Raw genomic sequence first — 23,303 nt, forward strand, 5'->3', positions numbered from 1 at the left:
GAGGGAGGGGAGGAGTCCCACAGTTTATGGGGAGACTAAGGGAGGGGAGGAGTCCCACAGTTTGAGTGGAGACTGAGGGAGGGGAGGAGTCCCACAGTTTGAGGGGAGACTGGGGGAGGGGAGGAGTCCCACAGTTTGAGTGGAGACTGGGGGAGGGGAGGAGTCCCACAGTTTGAGGAGAGACTGGGGGAGGGGAGGAGTCCCACAGTTTGAGGAGAGACTGAGGGAGGGGAGGAGACCCACAGTTTGAGGGGAGACTGAGGGAGGGGAGGAGTCCCACAGTTTATGGGGAGACTAAGGGAGGGGAGGAGTCCCACAGTTTGAGTGGAGACTGAGGGAGGGGAGGAGTCCCACAGTTTGAGGAGAGACTGAGGGAGGGGAGGAGACCCACAGTTTGAGGGGAGACTGAGGGAGGGGAGGAGTCCCACAGTTTATGGGGAGACTAAGGGAGGGGAGGAGTCCCACAGTTTATGGGGAGACTGAGGGAGGGGAGGAGACCCACAGTTTATGGGGAGACTAAGGGAGGGGAGGAGTCCCACAGTTTGAGTGGAGACTGAGGGAGGGGAGGAGTCCCACAGTTTGAGGCGTTGGGTAAGAATGATTTAGAGTAGGAGACGGGGTGATGGGTCTTGCTTTCAACACAGTGAGGATGAGGGGAGGAGGAAGAGTGAGTCGGTCGGGTGATATGGAGCTTCGGAGGGACAAGAGAGGAGAACTGACCATAGTTTGGACAATGAAAGAGAGGGGGAGAGTGTCACGAGACAAAATCTGGGAGGAATGTGGGAGGAAATCAGAGTGCAGAACGTAGCTTTGCAGCTGATGGGAGCACTGGGAGCAGTGAACTGTTGAGGTCAAGGTCCTGGTCTCTGCCTGGCTGGAGTTCTAGTCAATCCAGCATAAAAATGATGTGGAGATGCCGGTGATGGACTGGGGTTGACAATTGTAAACAATTTTACAACACCAAGTTATAGTCCAGCAATTTTATTTTAAATTCACAAGCTTTCGGAGACTTCCTCCTTCCTCAGGTAAATTTACCTGAGGAAGGAGGAAGTCTCCGAAAGCTTGTGAATTTAAAATAAAATTGCTGGACTATAACTTGGTGTTGTAAAATTGTTTACAATTGTCAGCATAAAAATAGCACAGGACTTGATAAATATTATTGTGGCAGAGCAACTGAAGTATTGCAGCCACTGGCAGCGTGGTTGTAGTTCACACAATGCTTTGTGCTCTGAAGGATGGTTTAACTCGACCTTCCCACGTTCAGATGGAATAATTACAGATCGCGCTGCGAGATTCAGGACGTGTGACAGGGTCCGCCCAGACAGTGCTTCCTTTGTGGGGCATGGCTGACCATTGTGGGGTCCATATTCCTCGACATGGCCCATGACCACCGCTGGGGTAAGGGCCGGGGGGTCGGGGCATCTCGGGGACAAGGGGGCACGCAGATCGGTCAGTTTCTGGTCAAACGGCTGCAGCAGAGGCCGGGATTGAGGATAATCAGTGAGCAAGCTTCCTCCCGACGTGGCAGCAAGCCCAGCGATCCGCGATGTCGGAAAGCGATGTGCGGCGTGGAACGCGGGAGAGAGAGGGGGAGAAAATCAACCCTCCGGAAGGTGGAAGCCGGAGGATCAGTGAGTGAGTGAGTGAGTGAGTGAGTGAGGCACAGAGACCCTGCCACCGAACACAGAGACACCAGCAATAAACACTTAATCCCCTTTGGAATCGCGAACGACCTGAAGAGTCTGGGCATCCCTTTCACCTACCTCTCACCTACCAGTGCTCATATTTAGTGCTGGCTGATCCCTGTTAGTAACACAACCCAGCTGTGCATTCCTCCCAGTCTGCGTCAAATCAGTAAAAACCTCTTCACTTTTCAAATCAGCAAACTGGAACCAGACCACGATTAATTGGATGACAGATTTGACCAGCTCCACCTCCTCTGGGACGGCTGAAGCCGTTCTCTGTTTTATCCCTTCTCATTCCCCAAGAACCTCAGCAGGTATTGGCCAGTTTTCTCCATGCCATGGAGCAAGCTCTCGGTGTGGGGAGGATGTCCAATGGGCACCCTGCACCAGCTCACCCCACGGGCACCCTGCACCAGCTCACCCCACGGGCACCCTGCACCAGCTCACCCCACGGGCACCCTGCACCAGCTCACCCCACGGGCACCCTGCACCAGCTCACCCCACGGGCACCCTGCACCAGCTCACCCCACGGGCACCCTGCATCAGCTCACCCCACGGGCACCCTGCACCAGCTCACCCCACGGGCACCCTGCACCGTCTCACCCCACGGGCACCCTGCACCAGCTCACCCCACGGGCACCCTGCACCGTCTCACCCCACGGGCACCCTGCACCGTCTCACCCCACGGGCACCCTGCACCAGCTCACCCCATGGGCACCCTGCACCGTCTCACCCCACGGGCACCCTGCACCGTCTCACCCCACGGGCACCCTGCACCGTCTCACCCCACGGGCACCCTGCACCGTCTCACCCCACGGGCACCCTGCACCAGCTCACCCCACGGGCACCCTGCACCAGCTCACCCCACGGGCACCCTGCACCAGCTCACCCCACGGGCACCCTGCACCATCTCACCCCATGGGCACACTGCACCAGCTCACCCCACGGGCACCCTGAACCAGCTCACCCCACGGGCACCCTGCACCAGCTCACCCCACGGGCACCCTGCACCTGCTCACCCCACGGGCACCCTGCACCGTCTCACCCCATGGGCACCCTGCGCCATCTCACCCCACGGGCACCCTGCACCGTCTCACCCCACGGGCACCCTGCACCGTCTCACCCCACGGGCACCCTGCACCGTCTCACCCCACGGGCACCCTGCACCGTCTCACCCCACGGGCACCCTGCACCGTCTCACCCCACGGGCACCCTGCACCGTCTCACCCCACGGGCACCCTGCACCAGCTCACCTCACGGGCACCCTGCACCATCTCACCCCACGGGCACCCTGCACCAGCTCACCCCACGGGCACCCTGCACCGTCTCACCCCACGGGCACACTGCACCGTCTCACCCCACGGGCACCCTGCGCCATCTCACCCCACGGGCACCCTGCACCATCTCACCCCACGGGCACCCTGCACCATCTCACCCCACGGGCACACTGCACCATCTCACCCCACAGGCACACTGCACCATCTCACCCCACGGGCACACTGCACCATCTCACCCCACGGGCACCCTGCGCCATCTCACCCTAAGGGCACCCTGCACCATCTCACCTCATGAGCACCCTGCACCTGCTCACCCCACGGGCACCCTGCACCGTCTCACCCCACGGGCACCCTGCACCGTCTCACCCCATGAGCACCCTGCAGCGTCTCACCCCACAGGCACCCCACGCCGTCTCAGCCCACAGGCACCCTGCACCATTTCACCCCACAGCTCCTTCTTCAGGGATGAGGTGGGCAGTGAGCATCAAAGGGCAGCTCAACCGGACCTGATACCATCCTCTCCAACACACACACACACACACACAAACACAAACACACAAATACGCACACCCACACGAGGAGTGATTACACAAACTAGGGTTTAGAAGATTTAGAAGATTTTGAATACATCTATCAAATCTCCTCTCAACCTTCTCTGTTCCAAGGAGAACAACCCCAGCTTCTCCAGTCTATCCACGTAACTGAAGTCCCTCATCCCTGGAATCATTCTAGTAAATCTTTTCTGCACTCTCTCTAAGGCCTTCACATCTTCCCTAAAGTGCGGTGCCCAGAACTGGACACAATACACCAGTTGTGGCCGAACCCGTGTTTTATAAAGGTTCATCATGACTTCCATACTTTTGTACTCTATGCCTCTATTTATAAAGCCCAGGATCCCGTATGCTTTTTTAACTGCTTTCTCAACCTGTCCTGCCACCTTCAATGATTTGTGCACATATACCCCCAGATCTCTCTGTTCCTGTTCCCCTTTTAGAGTTGTGCCCTCTAGTTTATATTGCCTCTCCTCGTTCTTCCTACTGAAATGTATCACTTCTCATTTTTCTGCGTTAAATTTTATCTGCCACGTGTCCACCCAGCCTGTCTATATCCCCTTGAAGTCTATCACTATCCTCCTCACTGTTCACTACCCTTCCAAGTTCTGTGTTATCTGCAAATTTGGAAATTGTGCCCTGTACACCCAAGTCCAAGTCATTAATATACATCAAGAAAAGCAGTGGTCCCAGCACCAACCCCTGGGGAACACCACTGTACACCTCCCTCCAGTCCGAGAAACAACCGCTCACCACTATTCTCTGTTTCCTGTTACTTGGCCAGTTCTGTATCCATGTTGCTACTGCTCCCTTTATTCCATGGGCCGCAATCTTGATGCTAAGCCTACTGTGCGGTACTTTATCAAATGCCTTTTGAAAGTCCATATACACTACATCAACCGCACTGCCCTCATCTGCCCTCTCTGTTACCTCATCAAAAAACTCTACCAGGTTAGTTAAACATGATTTGCCTTTAACAAATCTGTGCTGGCTTTCCCTAAACAATCCACACTCATCCAAGTGACTGTTAATTCTGTCCCGGATAGATGGAGAGAAACTGTTCCCATTGGCGGAAGGGTCAAGAACCAGAGGACATAGATTTAAGGTGATTGGCAAAAGAACCAAAGGTGACATGAGGAAAAACATTTTTACACAGCGAGTGGTTAGGATCTGGAATGCACTGCCCGAGGGGGTGGTGGAGGCAGATTCAATCATGGCCTTCAAAAGGGAACTGGATAAGTACTTGAAAGGAAAAAATTTGAAGGGCTATGAGGAAAGGGTGGCAGAGTGGGACTAGCTGGATTGCTCTTGCATAGAGCCGGCGTGGACTCGATGGGCCGAATGGCCTCCTTCCGTGCTGTAAGCATTCTATGATTCTAAGGGGTGATTTGATTGAAGTTTTCAAGATATTAAGGGGAACTGATAGGTAGATAGAGAGAAACTATTTCCGCTGGTTGGGGAGTCTAGGACGAGGGAACACAGCCTAAAAAGGACTTTCAGGAGTGAAGTTAGGAAACACTTCTAATACAAAGGGTGGTAGAAGTTTGGAATTCTCTTCCGCAAACGGCAGTTGATGCTAGCTCAATTGTTAATTTTAATTCTGAGATAGATAGATTTTTGTTAACCAAAGATATTAAGGGCTATGGGGCTAAGGTGGGTATATGGAGTTAGGTCACAGGTTAGCCATGATCTCACCAAATGGTGGAACAGGCTTGAGGAGCTAAATGGCCTCCTCCTGTTCCTTTGTTCCTAAGTTGCATATACATTTATACAAACACGCACAAAAGCACGCACATTCATACACAAACCAATGAAAAAACACAAGCACGCACGAACAGGCTTGCACTAGTAACCCAAAGAACGTGAGTTCAAATCCGATCGTGGGCAGTTTGAAAATCTGAATTCAGCTTAAATAAAATCTGTCAATAAGAAGCTGGTCTCAGTAAAGGTGACGATGAAGCTGTTGGATTGTTGTAAAAAAAAAACAACTGGTTCACTAACGTCCTTCAGGGAAGGAAACTTGCCGTCCTTACCTGGTCTGGGCCTATATGTGACTCCAGTCCCACACCAACCTGGTTGACTCCTAACTGCCCTCTGAAGGGGCCCAGAAAGTCCCTCAGTTTGTTTCAAACCGTTATCAGCGGTTCAAGAAGAAGGCCCACCACCACCTTCTCAGGGCAACGAGGGATGGGCAATAAATGCCGGCTTTGCCAGCGACGCCCGCCTCCCCAGAATAAATAAATTTTAAGAAGGGACAATGTAGAGGGAGCTTTACTCTGTATCTAACCCGTGCTGTACCTGCCCTGGGAGTGTTTGATGCGACAGTGTAGAGGGAGCTTTACTCTGTATCTAACCCGTGCTGTACCTGCCCTGGGAGTGTTCGATGCGACAGTGTAGAGGGAGCTTTACTCTGTATCTAACCCGTGCTGTACCTGCCCTGGGAGTGTTTGATGGGACAGTGTAGAGGGAGCTTTACTCTGTATCTAACCCGTGCTGTACCTGCCCTGGGAGTGTTCGATGCGACAGTGTAGAGGGAGCTTTACTCTGTATCTAACCCGTACTGTACTTGCCCTGGGAGTGTTTGATGGGACAGTGTAGAGGGAGCTTTACTCTGTATCTAACCGGTGCTGTACCTGCCCTGGGAGTGTTTGATGGGACAGTGTAGAGGGAGCTTTACTCTGTATCTAACCCGTGCTGTACCTGCCCTGGGAGTGATTGATGGGACAGTGTAGAGGGAGCTTTACTCTGTATCTAACCCGTGCTGTACCTGCCCTGGGAGTGTTTGATGGGACAGTGTAGAGGGAGCTTTACTCTGTATCTAACCCGTGCTGTACCTGACACTTTGTGCTTGGATTGGACAGTGCCTTGTTCTGCAGCAGTAACGTCCTTCACCCTGCTGAACGGTGCATTTCCTTTTGAGGTTTTCACTTATTAAAGTCCCGGTTCAGGCAGGGACAGAACGAGGTAGTAGTGCCCTCTATCTGCCGCGTCTTTGTGCCCTTTTTCATCCAGTATCCAAACGCATTGAATTCAGAAGAAACAAATCCCCTGCCGGCCATCTGTAAACCGGGCCCAGTATCTCAGGGTGTTGGGTGTGTAGAAGATAGTCAGGCAATCTAATCAAGGCTCAACCCAGACTTAGACAATCTGATCAGTCCTGGCAACTCGCCTCTATCCTCATCCTCCATCCCAACCAGGGAGAGCTCCAAGTTTGAGTAAATGGACCAAGTGCAAGGAATAACTACAAGAACACGTTCTCAGCAAGGAAACAATGGAACTGGGCATGGTGTGGGATTTGGGAGGCACAGTCCGGAGATGAATTTTCAGGAATTGCGAGACGAGGCCGTCTAGAAGAGTTTAGAAGAATGAGAGGGGATCTCATTGAAACATATAAAATTCTGTCAGGGCTAGACAGACTGGATGCAGGGAGGATGTTTCCCCTGGCTGGGGGGGGTCCAGAACGATGGGTCACAGTCTCAGGATACGAGGTAGGACATTTAGGACTGAAAGGCCTATGTTCTATGTTTTGGAAGAGGATTCCAGCGGGTAGCTCAGGGTGTTTGAAAGATTATCCTCGGCTGGCATGGTGGAGCAGGGAGCAAGCAGTGAACTGGAATGAGATGAAGAGGGCAGGGTGGAGAGAGGCCATGGTGGAATTTGAAGTCCAAGGGCAAAGATCTTGAAGTCAATCCATTGCAGGTGGGCGAGGATGGGGGTGGGTGAGGATGGGGGTGCGTGAGGATGGGGGTGGGCGAGGATGGGGGTGGGCGAGGATGGGGGTGGGGGAGAATGGGGTGGGCGAGGATGGGGTGGGCGAGGATGGGGTGGGCGAGGATGGGGTGGGCGAGGATGGGGGTGGGCGAGGATGGGGGTGGGCGAGGATGGGGGTGGGCGAGGATGGGGGTGGGCGAGGATGGGGGTGGGCGAGGATGGGGGTGGGCGAGGATGGGGGTGGGCGAGGATGGGGGTGGGTGAGGATGGGGGTGGGTGAGGATGGGGTGGGCGAGGATGGGGGTGGGCGAGGATGGGGGTGGGTGAGGATGGGGGTGGGTGAGGATGGGGGTGGGGGAGAATGGGGTGGGCGAGGATGGGGGTGGGCGAGGATGGGGGTGGGCGAGGATGGGGGTGGGTGAGGATGGGGGTGGGCGAGGATGGGGGTGGGCGAGGATGGGGTGGGCGAGGATGGGGGTGGGTGAGGATTGGGGTGGGTGAGGATGGGGTGGGTGAGGATGGGGGTGGGCGAGGATGGGGGTGGGCGAGGATGGGGGTGGGCGAGGATGGGGGTGGGCGAGGATGGGGGTGGGCGAGGATGGGGGTGGGCGAGGATGGGGGTGGGCGAGGATGGGGGTGGGCGAGGATGGGGGTGGGCGAGGATGGGGGTGGGTGAGGATGGGGGTGGGCGGAAGGACGTATGAAACATGGGTTTGGTTCAGTTAAACAGCAGAGGAGGGGAGAATGGAGAGCGTTCCAGATGTTGATCCTCGAGGTGATGAAGACATGGGTGAGATCTTCAGCACTGAAATGCGTGAAGTAGGGAACATAGAAACTGGGATAGGCCATTCAGCCCCTCAAGCCTGTTCCGCCATTCAATTAGATCATAGCTGATCTGTACCTCAGCTCCATTTGAGCCTTTGCTCCATACCCTCACCCAACAAAATTCTATCGATCCCAGTCTTGAAAGCTTCAATTGACCCCCAGCATCCACAGCCTTCTGGGGGAGAGAGTTTCAGATTCCCACTACCCTTTGTGTGAAGAAATGCTTCCTGACATCACCCCTGAATGGCCTAGCTCTAATTTTAAGATTATGCCCCCTTGTTCTGGACTCTCCCACCAGAGGAAATCGTTTCTCCGTATCTGCCTTATCAAATTCTATAGGTAATGTTGGGAAAATGGTGCTCAGTGATGAACCCAACACCTGATGTGAAACTCGGCCCAGGGTCAAACAGCATATTGAGGTTACACACTGCCAGCTTCAGGCTCACCAAGCAATCAGGAAGCGCCATGGAGCAGGGGCTCTGGCATGAGCTGATCAGGATGGCCTCAGCCTTGTTGATGTTGCTGACCTACATTGGCTCCCGGTCCACCAATGCCTCAAATTTAAAATTCTCATCCTTGTTTTCATATCCCTCCATGGCCTTACCCCTCCCTATCTCTGTAACCTCCTCCAGTCCAACAAGCCTCTGAGATCTCTGCGTTCCTCCATTTCTGGACTCTTTCCTTCGATTTCCTTTGCCCCACTATTGGCGGCCGTGCCTTCAGCCGTCTAGGGAATTCCCTCCCTCAACCTCTCCGTCTCTCCACCTCTCTCTCCTCCTTTAAGATGCTCCTTAAAACCTCCCCTATTTGACCAAGCTTTTGGTCACCTGTCCTAATATCTCCTTATGTGGCTCGGTGTCAATTTTTGTTTGATAATCGCTCCTGTGAAGCACCTTGGGACGATTTACTACGTTAAAGGTGCTGTATAAATGTAAATCGTTGTTGTTGTGCTCTACAGAGTTGTGAGTCATCTAGAGTTTGATATCGGACAGTCAGTCAGACTGCACAGCGACCGACCTTGGTCTCCATGTGGCAGAGAGCTGGAGTTGATCGCACGTACAGACGTTAACCCATGTCAGCAGATGATGACACTTGGGAGAGGCGCAGGTGAATGAGCAGGGGGCCCTGGGACATGACAACAAATGTAAAAACTTCAGGGAACTGCAACACCCCTAACCCAATCTGAACAGACTGCACTCTGAGGGGTAACTCCTTGATTATATATTTTTTTAAAAACTTGTTTTGGTCTGTATGAGAGAAACTGATTTCCTTTTACATAACACCTTATCACATCCCAAAGTGCTTCGCACAGGGTGACTTACTTTGAGGTGCTGTTACTGTTGTTAAATAGGCAAGTGCAGCAGCCAATTTGTGCACAGCAAGATCCCATAAACAGCAATGAGACGAGTGACCAGTTAATCTGTTTTGGTGGGTGTTGGTTGAGGAAGGACTGTTGGCCCAGGATACTGGTGGGATCTTTAACATCCACCTGAGAGGGCAGATGGGGGCCTCGGTTTAGCGTCTCATCCAAAGGGCGGCACCTCTGACAGTGCAGCACCGCCTCAGTCAGCTGAGATTATGTGCTGACGTCCTGGAGTGGGGCTTGGACCCACAGCCGTCAGACTCAGAGAGGGCTGCCCACTGAGCCAAGCTGACAATTCACCTCAGATATGGAAACAATGTCCTTCCTAGTGACGTCACTCAGACAATGATGAACACAACACATTATCCCTTCTCCCTTCTTTAAGACCAAAATTTTAGCTATACACCAGAGCAAACTGTGAAAATCTACTGGTTGGAGCTACTGAGAAAACATATAACACACAAAGCAAGTCGATTAAATTACCCCTCGCTTCAGGGTACGGTTGTGCCCCAAAGTACTTATTTCAACCTTAGCATTCAGACAGATGTTTAAAAGAGAACAGCGAGCAGGAGGAGGCCATTCAGCCCCTTGAGCCTGCTCCGTCATTCAATGAGATCATGGCTGATCAGCTCTATTTTTCCTGCCTTTGCTCCACATCCCTCGATACCCTGATCCAACAAAAATCTATCGATCTCAGCCTTGAAAGCTCCCCAGAATCCACAGCCTTTTGGGGGAGAGACTTTCAGATTCCCACTACCCTTTGTGTGAAAAAGTGATTCCTGATTTCACTCTTAAACGGCCTGGCTCTGATTTTAAGGTTATGTCCCCTCGTTCTGGATTCCCCCACTGGAGGAAATAGTTTCTCTGTATTTACCTTATCGAATTCTTTTATCATTTTAAGCACTACAATTAGATCACTCCTCAACCTATTATACTCAAGGGAATACAAGCCTAGTCTGTGCAACCTGTCCTCATAATTTAACCCTTTTATCCCCGGTATCATTCTGGTGAATCTGCGCTGCCCCCCCTCCAAGGCCAATCTCTCCTTCCTGAGGTGCGGTGCCCAGAACTGAACCCAGTCTCCAGATCGGGTTTGACCAGAGCTCTGTATAACTGGAGCATCACTTCCTCTCCTTTGTATTCCAGCCCCCTCGAGATAAAGGCCAACATCCCATTAGCCTTTTTGATTATTTTTTTGTACCTGTCCCCTGGCTTTTAGTGATTTTGGAAAGCTTGTTGCTTCTTGGAGCCCTGCAGCTCAGAGGGGAGTTCCACTGCAGCTCTGTCAAAGCCCTTTTAACTCGGTAATACGTTTATGGTTATAATTATGATTTGAAGAAGGAGGCTGCGGGGAGTTAAAGAGATTTGCCTCCCCCCACCCCCCCACTTCAAACATCCTTCCCACAGCAGACAACGGCAACTAATCCCCCCACCCCCCGCCCAGTCACACTCAATATCCCTCAGCATTAACCCACATTGTCAAAGAGAAACATAATCACAGAATCCTTCAAAAAAGTCTTACCTTTCTTTCGCATTTCTTGTGACATGTCAGTTTGCAAACTGGGGAGAGAAAGGGAGAAAGAGAGAGAGAGAGAGAGAGAGAAAGGAAACATTAGCCGCAATTCAAAGGCTCAAAAAAAAATACAAAACACACTAAATTAACGAGAGCAACACGGGGTTGATCTGGCTTCAACTAACCTCAGCGTGTCCTGGGTTCCATAATCTTTCTGTTTAACACACACACACACACACACACACACACAGAAGAGATCCTTGTAAAGTCAGAGTGGTTACTGAAGCTGCCAAGACTCTCGAGCAGCCTGAACACGCTGGCAGGCTGCCAGGTCTGTCTTCGACAGGTATGTCAGTGAATGATGTGGTCGCCTCTACTTAAATAGCAACCCACTTTGTTTAAGCCACAGTGCGACCACAGTGAAGGCACTTTGGGAGAATGTAGCCTCAGGCACCAAATATTTTTAAGAGGAGAGAAAGAAAGAAAAAAAAAATAAAGAGAGTCTGGAATCTGCTTCTGCCTCAGAACCGGATTTCAAGGTGGGAGGAGGCAAATCAGAGGCAGGACTCCCTCAAAAAAAAAAACAAACAAACAACCGGGTCGCTCCCGCTCCAACGCGGCTCGACTTATTAATTTTCCTCCCACCCGTCGAAGGCGCTGACTCCCACTGGAGTGCGTGCTCAATGGACTCTGACTGCCCTTTATTATCCCAACCAAGTGGCTACTCTTTGCATGTGGCAGTGAATGCCAGCAAGGACATTCGACCGTGGGGAGCGGGAAGAGGGGGGGCTCGGCCGAGCCAGCACCAGTGCTCACCCGATATCCACATTCACATGCACTTTCTGGCGGGGGTGGAGGGGGGCTCACTGGACAGTGAAAACGAGCGGGAACGCTGGCTGCTTTTAAAAATTGCCCCCCCCCCCCCCCCCCGCAACCCAGGGGTACTGAGGCCAAATGTAGAATCTACGGTTGTCTCCCCAGCTGAGTTCAGCTAACTCATTACAGGGCGGGGATGGCTTCAACGAACTGTTTCATTCGCAAAAGAAAGAAAGACTTGCACTTCTATCGCACCTTTCACCACCTCAGGACGTCCCAAAGCACTTTACAGCCATTACAGTACTTTTGAAGTGTAGTCACTGTTGTAATGTAGGAAAAATTGCAGCCAAATTGCGCACAGCAAGATCCCACAAACAGCAATGACATAATGACCAGATAATCTGTTTTTAGTGATGTTGGTTGAGGAATAAATATTGGCCCAGGACAACGGGGAGAACTCTTCTTCGAATAGTGTCATGGGATCTTCAACACCCAACTGAGAGGGCAGGCAGGGCCTCGGTTTATCGTCTTATCCGAAAGACGGCACCTCCGACAGTGCAGCGTTTGCTCAGTACTGACCCTCCGACAGTGCAGCACTCCCTCAGTACTGACCCTCTGACAGTGCAGCGCTCCCTCAGTACTGACCCTCCGACAGTGCAGCGCTCCCTCAGTACTGACCCTCCGACAGTGCGGCGCTCCCTCAGTACTGACCCTCCGACAGTGCAGCACTCACTCAGTACTGACCCTCCGACAGTGCAGCACTCCCTCAGTACTGACCCTCCGACAGTGCAGCGCTCCCTCAGTACTGACCCTCCGACAGTGCAGCACTCACTCAGTACTGACCCTCCGACAGTGCAGCACTCCCTCAGTACTGACCCTCCGACAGTGCAGCGCTCCCTCAGTACTGACCCTCCGACAGTGCAGCACTCACTCAGTACTGACCCTCCGACAGTGCAGCACTCACTCAGTACTGACCCTCCGACAGTGCAGCACTCACTCAGTACTGACCCTCCGACAGTGCAGCGCTCCCTCAGTACTGACCCTCCGACAGTGCAGCACTCACTCAGTACTGACCCTCCGACAGTGCAGCGCTCCCTCAGTACTGACCCTCCGACAGTGCAGCGCTCCCTCAGTACTGACCCTCCGACAGTGCAGCGCTCCCTCAGTACTGACCCTCCGACAGTGCAGCGCTCCCTCAGTACTGACCCTCCGACAGTGCAGCGCTCCCTCAGTACTGACCCTCCGACAGTGCAGCGCTCCCTCAGTACTGACCCTCCGACAGTGCAGCGCTCCCTCAGTACTGACCCTCCGACAGTGCAGCGCTCCCTCAGTACTGACCCTCCGACAGTGCAGCGCTCCCTCAGTACTGACCCTCCGACAGTGCAGCGCTCCCTCAGTACTGACCCTCCGACAGTGCAGCGCTCCCTCAGTATTGCACTGGGAGTGTCAGCCTAGATTTTGTGCTCAAGTCCCTGGAGTTAAACTTGAACCCCTGACCTTCTGACTCAGAGGTGAGAGTGCTACACACTGAGCCAAATAACTAATGAATAACCAGCAGCCATCACAAATGCAACCTCTCAAAAATATTTCAACTGATTGGACGCCCCCTGACAGTTTCTGATCCCTCTCACCGATTAATCCGGTTGTGTCACACATCACACGTCACGGGTCACACCTCTGCCTGTCTCCTTATACCCTTCTTGCCCACTGGAGCTTGCTGGTTTCATGAACCCACCTACCCAGCATCACTGCTGCTCTCAGTCTTCCTCTCTCTCAGAAGCCCCGGCATTTCCTGTTTCTCTATTCCAGAGCCGCTACTCCTCAGGTGAGTTTTTCTCTCTGCCTTCCTGCTACAAGCGTCTCTGACATTTTCCAGTCCCACGTGACAACCTAATGAGCCCGAGGGCCAACCCCATTCCCAGCAGCAATTCCAGGCCCCGAGCCTCGTCCTCCCCCCGTTAGACAGAGTATCATCGTGCAATAGTACGTTACAGCACAGAAGGAGGCCATTCGGCCCCTCGTGCCTGTGCTGCCTCTTTGAAGGAGCTATCCAATTAGTCCCATTCCCCTGCTCTTTCAAAGAGACTCCGAGGCCCAGCAGCCACTGAACACTGACTTGACATACTCAGTCCCAAACATTCCAAAGTAAACCAAAGCCCCAATTCCCATCCTGTGGAACTGTACCCCAGTGAGAGTCAGTGTCTGTGGAACTGTACCCCAGTGAGAGTCAGTGTCTGTGGAACTGTACCCCAGTGAGAGTCAGTGTGTGTGGAACTGTACCCCAGTGAGAGTCAGTGTCTGTGGAACTGTACCCCAGTGAGAGTCAGTGTGTGGAACTGTACACCAGTGAGAGTCAGTGTCTGTGGAACTGTACCCCAGTGAGAGTCAGTGTGTGTGGAACTGTACCCCAGTGAGAGTCAGTGTCTGTGGAACTGTACCCCAGTGAGAGTCAGTGTGTGTGGAACTGTACACCAGTGAGAGTCGGTGTCTGTGGAACTGTACCTTATTGGATAGATAATGCCAATCCCCTTTTCTATGGCTGCATCAAGTCTACAGCACAGAAACAGGCCATTCGGCCCAACTGGTCTATGCCGGCGTTTATGCTCCACACGAGCCTCCTCCCTCCCTTTTTCATCGAACACTATCAGCATATCCTTCTATTCCTTTCTCCCGCATGTGTTTATTGAGCTTCCCTCTAAATGTATCTACACTATTCACCTCAACTACTCCTTGTGGGAGCGAGTTCCACATTCTCACCACTCTCTGGGTAAAGAAGTTTCTCCTGAATTCCGTATTGGATTTATTAATGACCATCTTATATTTAAGGCCCCGAGTTCTGGTCTCCCCACAAATGGAAACATTTTCTCCACATCTACCCTATCAAACCCTTTCATAATCTTAAAGACCTCTATTCGGTCACCCCTCAGTCTTCTCTCTTCTGGAGAAAAGATCCCCAGCCTGTTCAGCCTTTCCTGATAATTATATCCTCTCAGTTCTGGTATCATCATAGTGAATCATTTTTGCACCTTCTCCAGTGCCTTTATATCCTTTTATAGTATGGAGACCAGAATAGTGCACAGTATCCCAAGTGTAGTCGAACCAAGGTTCTATACAAGTTTAACATAACTTCTCTGCTTTTCAATTCTATCCTTCCAGAAATGAACCCCAGTGCCTGATTTGCCTTTTTTTTATGGCCTTATTAACCTGTGTTGCTACTTTTAGTGATTTGTGTATCTGTTCCCCCAGATCCCTCTGCTCCTCGATCCCATTCAGACTCTTATTATCCAAGCAGTATGTGGTCTCCTTATTCTTCCTACCAAATTGTACCACCTCACACTTATCTATATTGAAATTCATTTGCCAATTACACGCCCTTTCTGCAAGTTTATTAATGTCTTCTTGTATTTTGACGCATTCTTCCTTTATATTAACTATACCCCTAAAATTTGGTGTCGTTTGCAAATTTTGAAATTGTATTCCGATTCCCGAGTCCCAATTGTTTACGTAAATTGTGAACAGCAGTGGTCCCAGCACCGATCCCTGTGGAACACCACTTCCCACCTTTTGCCAGTCTGAGTAACTTCCCTTAACCCCTACTCCCTGTTTTCTGTTTTGTAACCAGCTTGTTATCCATTCTGCTACCTCTCCCCTGACTCCACATGCTCTGACCTTAGTCATGAGTCCACAATGCGGTACCATATCAAAGGCTTTTTGAAAATCCAAATATATTACATCTACCACATTAACCTTGTCTACTCTTTTTACTTTTTCAAAGAATTCAATAAGGCTGGTCAAACATGACCTTCCCTTCTGAAATCCGTGCTGGCTATTCTTTATTATATTTTCGGTTTCTAGATGTTTTTCTATTACATCTTTGAGTGAAGATTCCATTATCTTTCCTACCACTGACGTTAAGCTAATTGGTCTGTAGTTCCCTGGACTGGTTCTATCTCCCTTTTTAAATACAGGAATAACATTATCTGTCCGCCATTCCTCTGGCACTATTCCCTATTCTAATGAATTTATATCTATGTGTAACATTGCATCTACTTTGTCTTCCCTAACTTCTTTTAATATTCACGGATGCAATCCATCCGGACCAGGGGTCTTATCCTCTCTAAGTTTGATTAGTTTAACAATGTTTGCTAGTGCTGTTGGGGAAGGTTTAAACGAGAGTGGCAGGGGGATGGGAACCTGAGAGGGAAGACAGTAGGGAGTAAAGTTGAGAGCAGCAAGAGAGGGGAAGACCCAGGGGAAATTTACAATACAAATAGTACAAACAGTTATTCAAGAACAAGTGAAAGGGAAGAGCATAGAGCAGCAGATAGAAAGTGTACTTTAGACATTACAGATAAAGTGAAAACTAGAAGGTGTAAGGGGATTAACCCAGCATCAAAGCTGAAGGTCAGGCTAGGGTGTGTGGCCCAACTAAGAGTTCTATATACAAATGCATGGAGTATAAGGAATAAATTAAATGAACTACAGGTTCAAATTCAAATTGGAGGGTATGACACGATGGCTATCACTGAGACATGGCTGCAGGATCGTCAGGATTGGGAACTAAATATACCAGGTTATGAGGTCTACAGGAGGGACAGGGAAAATGGAAGAGGGGGAGGAGTAGCCTTAATGATTAGAGATGAAATCACTTCAATGATAAAGGAGGATATAATGAGAGGAAAGCAGCCAAAAGAGACCTTATAGGTTGAATTGAGAAATAGGAAAGGATCTAAGACTACAGTGGGAATTGTGTATAGGACCCCTGGCAGCAGCTCTGAAGTGCTAGATTGAAAAATGCAGAGATTAGACAAGAGTGTAAGAAAGGCATAGTGGTCTTAATGGGGGACTTTAACCTTCACATAGATTGGGAAAAGCAGACTAGCAATTGTCAGAAAGGTAGTGAATTTCTTGAGTGTGTCCGGGATAGTTTTCTACAGCAGCATGTCCTGGAAGCAACAAGGGAGCAAGCCATACTAGATTTAGTAATGAGTAATGAACCAGATTTAGTTAACAGCTTAACTGTATGCGAACATCTATCCAATAGCGATCATAACATGATCGAGTTCAATGTAGTATTTGAAAGGGAAAAAAGTGAGTCAGCTGCTAAGTTCTAGACTTGGGTAAGGCCGACTTCAATGGGATGAGACAGAGACTGTCCACAGTAAACTGGGCAAATCTGTTAATGGGTAAAACGACTGATGATCAGTGGGAAATGTTTAAAGAAACATTTAACGTGATACAGAATCGGTTTATAGATTCAGAAACTATCCATCTAGATTGGAAAATTGCACATGTCACTCCGCTTTTTAAGAAAGGAGAGAGAGGGAAACCAGGGAATTATAGACCAGTTAGCCTAACATCTGTTGTGGGGAAAATGCTGGAGTCTATAATTAAGAAGAGGGTAACTGAACACCTCGAGAATTTTCAGTTGATCAGAGAGAGCCAGCATGGATTTGTGAAAGGTAGGTCGTTTTTTGAAGAGGTGACTAAAGTAGTGGACAGGGGAATGTCAATGGATGTTATTTATATGGACTTCCAGAAGGCATTTGATAAGGTCCCACATAAGAGACTGTTAGCTAAGATAGAAGCCCATGGAATTGAGGGAAAAGTACGGACTTGGTTAGGAAGTTGACTGAGGGAAAGGCGACAGAGAGTATGGATAATGGGAAGGTACTCACATTGGCAGGATGTGACCAGTGGAGTCCCGCAGGGATCTATCTTGGGGCCTCAATTATTCACAATATTTATTAACGACTTAGATGAAGGCATAGAAAGTCTCATATCTAAGTTTGCCGATGACACAAAGATTGGTGGTATTGTAAGCAGTGTAGATGAAAACATAAAATTACAAAGCGATATTGATAGATTAGGTGAATGGGCTAAACTGTGGCAAATGGAATTCAATGTAGACAAATGTGAGGTCATCCACTTTGAATCAAAAAAGGATAGAACAGGGTACTTTCTAAATGGTAAAAAGTTAAAAACAGTGGATGTCCAAAGGGACTTAGGTGTTCAGGTACATCGATCATTGAAGTGTCATGAACGGGTGCAGAAAATAATCAAGAAGGCTAACGGAATGCTGGCCTTTATATCTGGAAGACTAGAGTACAAGGGGGCAGAAGTTATGCTGCAGCTATACAAAACCCTGGTTAGACCGCACCTGGAGTACTGTGAGCAGTTCTGGGCACCGCACCTTCGGAAGGACATATTGGCTTTGGAGGGAGTGCAGCGTAGGTTTACTGGAATGATACCCGGACTTCAAGGGTTAAGTTACAAGGAGAGATTACACAAATTGGGGTTGTATTCTCTGGAGTTTCGAAGGTTAAGGGGTGATCTGATCGAAGTTTATAAGATATTAAGGGGAACAGATAGGGTGGATAGAGAGAAACTATTTCCGCTGGTTGGGGATTCTAGGAGTAGGAGGCACAGACTAAAAATTAGAGCCAGACCTTTCAGGAGCGAGATTGGAAAACATTTCTACACACAAAGGGTGGCAGAAGTTTGGAACTCTCTTCCGCAAACGGCAATTGATACTAGCTCAATTGCTAAATTTAAATCTGAGATAGATAGCTTTTTGGCAATCAAAGGTATTAAGGGATATGGGCCAAAGGCAGGTATATGGAGTTAGATCACAGATCAGCCATGATCTTATCAAATGGCGGAGCATGCACGAGGGGCTGAATGGCCTACTCCTGTTCCTATGTTCCTATCTCTCCCCTTTCTTTATCTTAAATGTCTTTATATCTTTTTTGATCTTTTCTTCTCATGTCCTGCCCACCATGCTAATCTTCCTGGTAACCCCTCAGATAATGAAGCAGTCCGAGCCCGCATGCAGCAAGACCTGGACAACATCAAGGCTTGGGCTCATAAGTGGCAAGTAACATATGCACCAGACAAGTGCCAGGTAATGACCATCTCCAACAAGACAGAGTCTAACCACCTCCCCTTGACATTCAACAGCATTACCATCACCGAATCCCCCACCATCAACATCCTGGGGTCACCATTGACCAGAAACTTAACTGGAACAGCCATATGAATACAGAAGCTGCAAGAGCAGGTCAGAGGCTGGGTATTCTGCGGCGAGTGACTCACCTCTTGACTCCCCAAAGCCTTTCCACCATCTACAAGGCACAAGTCAGGAGTGTGATGGAATGCTCTCCACTTGCCTGGATGAGTGCAGCTCCAACAACACTCAAGAAGCTCGACACCATCCAGGACAAAGCAGCCCGCTTGATTGGCACCCCATCCACCACCCTGAACATTCACTCCCTTCACCACCGGCGCACTGTGGCTGCAGTGTGTACCATCCACAGGATGCACTGCAGCAACTCGCCAAGGCTTCTTCGACAGCACCTCCCAAACCCGCGACATCGACCACCTAGAAGGACAAGAGCAGCGGGCACATGGGAACAACACCACCTGCACGTTCCCTCCAAGTCACACACCATCCTGACTTGGAAATATATCACCGTTCCTTCATCGTCGCTGGGTCAAAATCCTGGAACTCCATTCCCAACAGCACTGTGGGAGAACCTTAACCACACGGACTGCAGCGGTTCAAGAAGGCGGCTCACCACCACCTTCTCAAGGGCAATTAGGGATGGGCAACAAATGAACACGTCCCATGAACGAATAAAAAAAAAAGTAATTATTAAATATTTCTGACATTTCACTGTCATTACCTGTGAGTTTATCATGTGTTTCCTTTAGTGGCCCTCTCCCTAACCTGATTTTTCTTTTGTTATTTATGTGTCTGTTGAATACTTTACTATTTCTTTTATTATTCCTTGATAATTTAATTTCATAGTTCCTCTTTGCTTTCCTAATTGTTTTATTGACTACTTTCCTAACCTCTTCATATTCCCTTCTGTCATCCTCTCTTTTATTGTCTGTGTACGTAGTGAATGCCTTTTTCTTTAGTTTCAATTTTATTCTTATCTCTTTATTCTTCCATGGTGTTTCATTATTGGCTGGTTTGTTCTTGCTTTTTAGAGGAATATATTTCTCCTGGACTCTACTGATATTTCCCACTGCTGTTCTATTTCTTTCTCCGTCAACATTTTTTTCCAGTTTACCTTCCCACGTTCCGATCTTATCCCCATAAAATTAGTTATTTTCCAATCTATTACTTTGGTCTTTGTCTTACTTATGTCCTTCTCATTTATTATTTTAAACCTTATTTTGCTGTGATCGCTATTGCCTAGATGTTCCCCTCGGCTTACTTCTCTTATCTGTTCTGGTTCATTTCCCATTACCAGATCCAGCAGTGATTCCTCTCTTGTTGGGCTTCTCACATACTGGATAAGAAAGGAGTCCTGAACACTGTAAAAACTCCATTCCCTTTTCCCCTTTCCCTACCTCTTGACAGTTTATTTCGGGGTAGTTGAAATCTCCCATTATTATTATTCAATGTTTTTTACTCATTTCATAGATTTGTCTCCATATTTCTTCCTCCATTTCCCTCCCACTATTAGGTGGTCCATATGGATTCTGTTTCTATTTTAATAATACTTATGTCCCTTTTTTCTATTCCTATTATATTGTCTCCGATTAGTACAGTCACCCCACCCCCCTTCCTTTCCTAACCTTTCTAAATACATTATATCCTGCAATATTTAACTGCCAGTCCTGTTCTTTATGTAACCATGTTTCAGTTATCCCTACCACATCTCGCTCCTCGCTATGAATTATTGTCTCCAGTTCCCCCGTTTGTTTCAGATGCTGTGCACATTACTGTCCAGGTGATTTAATTTGTTTTTAATTATTGTTCCCCCTACCTTTATTTTTAACAGACATTTTGTACTCATGTTCTATAACAGTATTTGTTCCCTGATTGTTTATATTACCATTATTCCTTACCTTGGTCTGACCTTTACTCTGATCTCCTATTTCTTTTATCTTCAGATTTATGTTATTTTCACCAGATTCCTCCCCCGTCTTATTCGTTTAAAGTCCTATCCACAGCCCTGTTTGTCCTGTCCGCAAGGACACTGATCCCATTCCGGTTCAGGAGGAGCCCGTCCCAATGGTCCAGCTCCTTCCTGTCCCAGTACTGGTGCCAGTGTCCCGTGAAATGGTCCCCTCCTTCCCACACCACTCTTTCAGCCACACATTCACCTCCCTGATCTGTCCATCCAATGAGCATATGACTTGGGTATTAATCCTTAGATTACCGCCCGTGAGGTCCTGCTTCTTAATTTAGTTCCTAATTTCTAATAGTCCCTTTAGCAGGACCTCCTCCCTTTTCTTCCCTGTGTCATTGGTCCTAACATGGACCACGACAACTGGATCCTCCCCCTTCCTTTCCAAGTTCCTCTCCGGTTGCTCTCTGATGTCCTTTACCCTTGCACCAGGTAGGCAACACACCCTCCTGGGCACTCGGTCACGACTGCAGAGGACACTATCTATCCCCCTAATTATCGAATCCCTTATGACAACAACCTTTCTATTCTGCTCCTCCCCATCCCACCTTGGACTGCCTCCTGCCCCTTGGTGCCACGGTTAGCATTCTGGCTGTCCTCCCCGCAGCCTGCATCCTTATCCTCACAGGTAGCAAGTATATTGGACAGGACCAGTGCCTGCAGGACCTCCTGCTCTGCCTCCCCTCAGTTCCCCTGACCCTGCTGACTAACAGTCACACTCTTCCCTTCCTGTACCTGTGCTTTCCTCTGAGGTGCGACCGTACGAAATAAACTATCCAAAAATTCCTTCCCCGCCCTCATGTGTTGGAGTGTCCCTAACACGCAGACCCCCTCACCAGAAACCCCACCCCTCTCACCAACCCCCCCCCTCCCCACCCCTCCTCCACCCACCGGCTGCGGTAACACACCCAAGCCTCATCCTACCCTCACCTGAGATCTGCCCACCTCCCAGCCGGAGCCACTGAGCAGTGACTATGAGTGGGAACCCTGGCTGATTTCTCTTCTCCCTGACCCAGGGCCGCTGAGGTCAAACAACCAGCCCTCCGAGAATGGCAGAGAGCAGCTCGTTTGGAAGCTGAGAGCCTCACACTCCACCGAGCGTGACTGTCTGCCACATCGCTGAGTGCAGAGACTGTCAGTGGGGGAATGGAAAACAGATCGAGCGTATTACACTGAGGAGTAAGGGGCCATGGCATGAGGCAATCATGTAACTCGCAATTCTCCATAGTCTGGGACAGTGTGAGATCATCAGGAGAAGAGATTACACGAGGGCCATTTACACCTCTTTCTCTCTCCATCTCTACCTATTTCACTCTATTTCTCTCACTGTCTCCAACAAATTATCTGTCTCTCCCTCTTTCCCTCGATCAATTTATTTTTCTATCTCTCCCTCTGTCTGTATGTCTTTCTCTGTTCATCTCTCAATCGATTTCTCTCCTACCCTCTCTTGCTCTGCTTCTCATAATTTCAATGTCTCTCACTGTTTCTCGTTCTCTGAATCCCTCGATTCCTCCCTCGCTTCTGCCCTCTGTTTGTCTCTCCCTCTCTCTTTCCCTTTTGCTCTCTCTTTTGCTCTCTCTGTTTCTTTCTCTCAGTTGCTGCCTCAGGATAAACAAGTATCAATTGGATCTGATTCACACACGAGACACTAGGGGAATTTTAACTCTCCCAACTGGTGGGAACAGCAGGGAGGTAGTTGAAATGGAATGCTCGCTATCCCACTCCATTCTCGCCGGTCTCCGATTTTAACACCGTTGGTTGTGGCAGTGGATGACGTGCCGGCTGGATTCAGGCAGGAGCCTCGAGCATAAATGCCAATCGGGGTCTTATGACAAGGGAAGTCGGGGCCTCCCCTGTCCTGGTCATTAGTTACTGAGGGTCGTTAGTTACTGAAGCTTGTTAGTTACTGAGGGTCGTTAGTTACTGAAGCTTGTTAGTTACTGAGGGTCGTTAGTTACTGAAGCTCGTTAGTTACTGAGGGTCGTTAGTTACTGAAGCTCGTTAGTTACTGAGAGTCGTTAGTTACTGAAGCTTGTTAGTTACTGAGGGTCGTTAGTTACTGAAGCTCGTTAGGTACTGAGAGTCGTTAGTTACTGAAGCTCGTTAGGTACTGAGAGTCGTTAGTTACTGAAGCTTGTTAGTTACTGAGGCTCGTTAGTTACTGAGGGTCATTAGTTACTGAGGCTCGTTAGTTACTGAGGCTCGTTAGTTACTGAAGGTCATTCATTATATCAAGAGCCGTTACAAGGCTTCCTAGACTTTGGAAAGCAACAGAACAAACATCATATCAGACCATGCCTCAGGCTGCAATCTAGAGAACAGGTTTTATTAAGCAGTAAATAGAGCAGCAAAGTCAAACAGTAAATTAACGGCGGGGCCTAGTGGTTCTGGCACTAGACTAATAACCCAGAGATTGTGAGTTCAAATCCCAACCTGGTAATAATCACAAAAACTGCCAGATTGTAGCAAAGCCCCAACAGGTTCACTAATGACCTTCAGAGAAGGGAACCTGCCACACCTACGTGTAACTCCAATCCCATACAATGAGGCTGACTTTTAATGGTCTCAAGACAAGTAGGGATGGGAAATTAATACTGGATTGTCGGTGTCACTCATATCCCAAGAACATATTAGTTAC

The 23,303-nt window shown here is 49.4% G+C and overlaps 1 protein-coding gene across 5 annotated transcripts in view; it reads right to left on the minus strand.

Annotated features, from left to right (window-relative positions):
* Positions 1-23,303, minus strand: part of tns1b (tensin 1b) — a 611,533-nt gene that overhangs the window by 366,994 nt on the left and 221,236 nt on the right. For all 5 annotated transcript variants that reach the window (XM_067986941.1, XM_067986942.1, XM_067986943.1 and 2 more), the window contains exon 3: positions 10,935-10,972. In XM_067986941.1, the coding sequence (XP_067843042.1) occupies positions 10,935-10,972 (38 nt within the window). The remainder of the gene's footprint in view (positions 1-10,934; positions 10,973-23,303) is intronic.

This window comes from Heptranchias perlo, chromosome 7, assembly GCF_035084215.1.
Source record: "Heptranchias perlo isolate sHepPer1 chromosome 7, sHepPer1.hap1, whole genome shotgun sequence".
Taxonomy (NCBI): Eukaryota; Metazoa; Chordata; class Chondrichthyes; order Hexanchiformes; family Hexanchidae; genus Heptranchias; species Heptranchias perlo.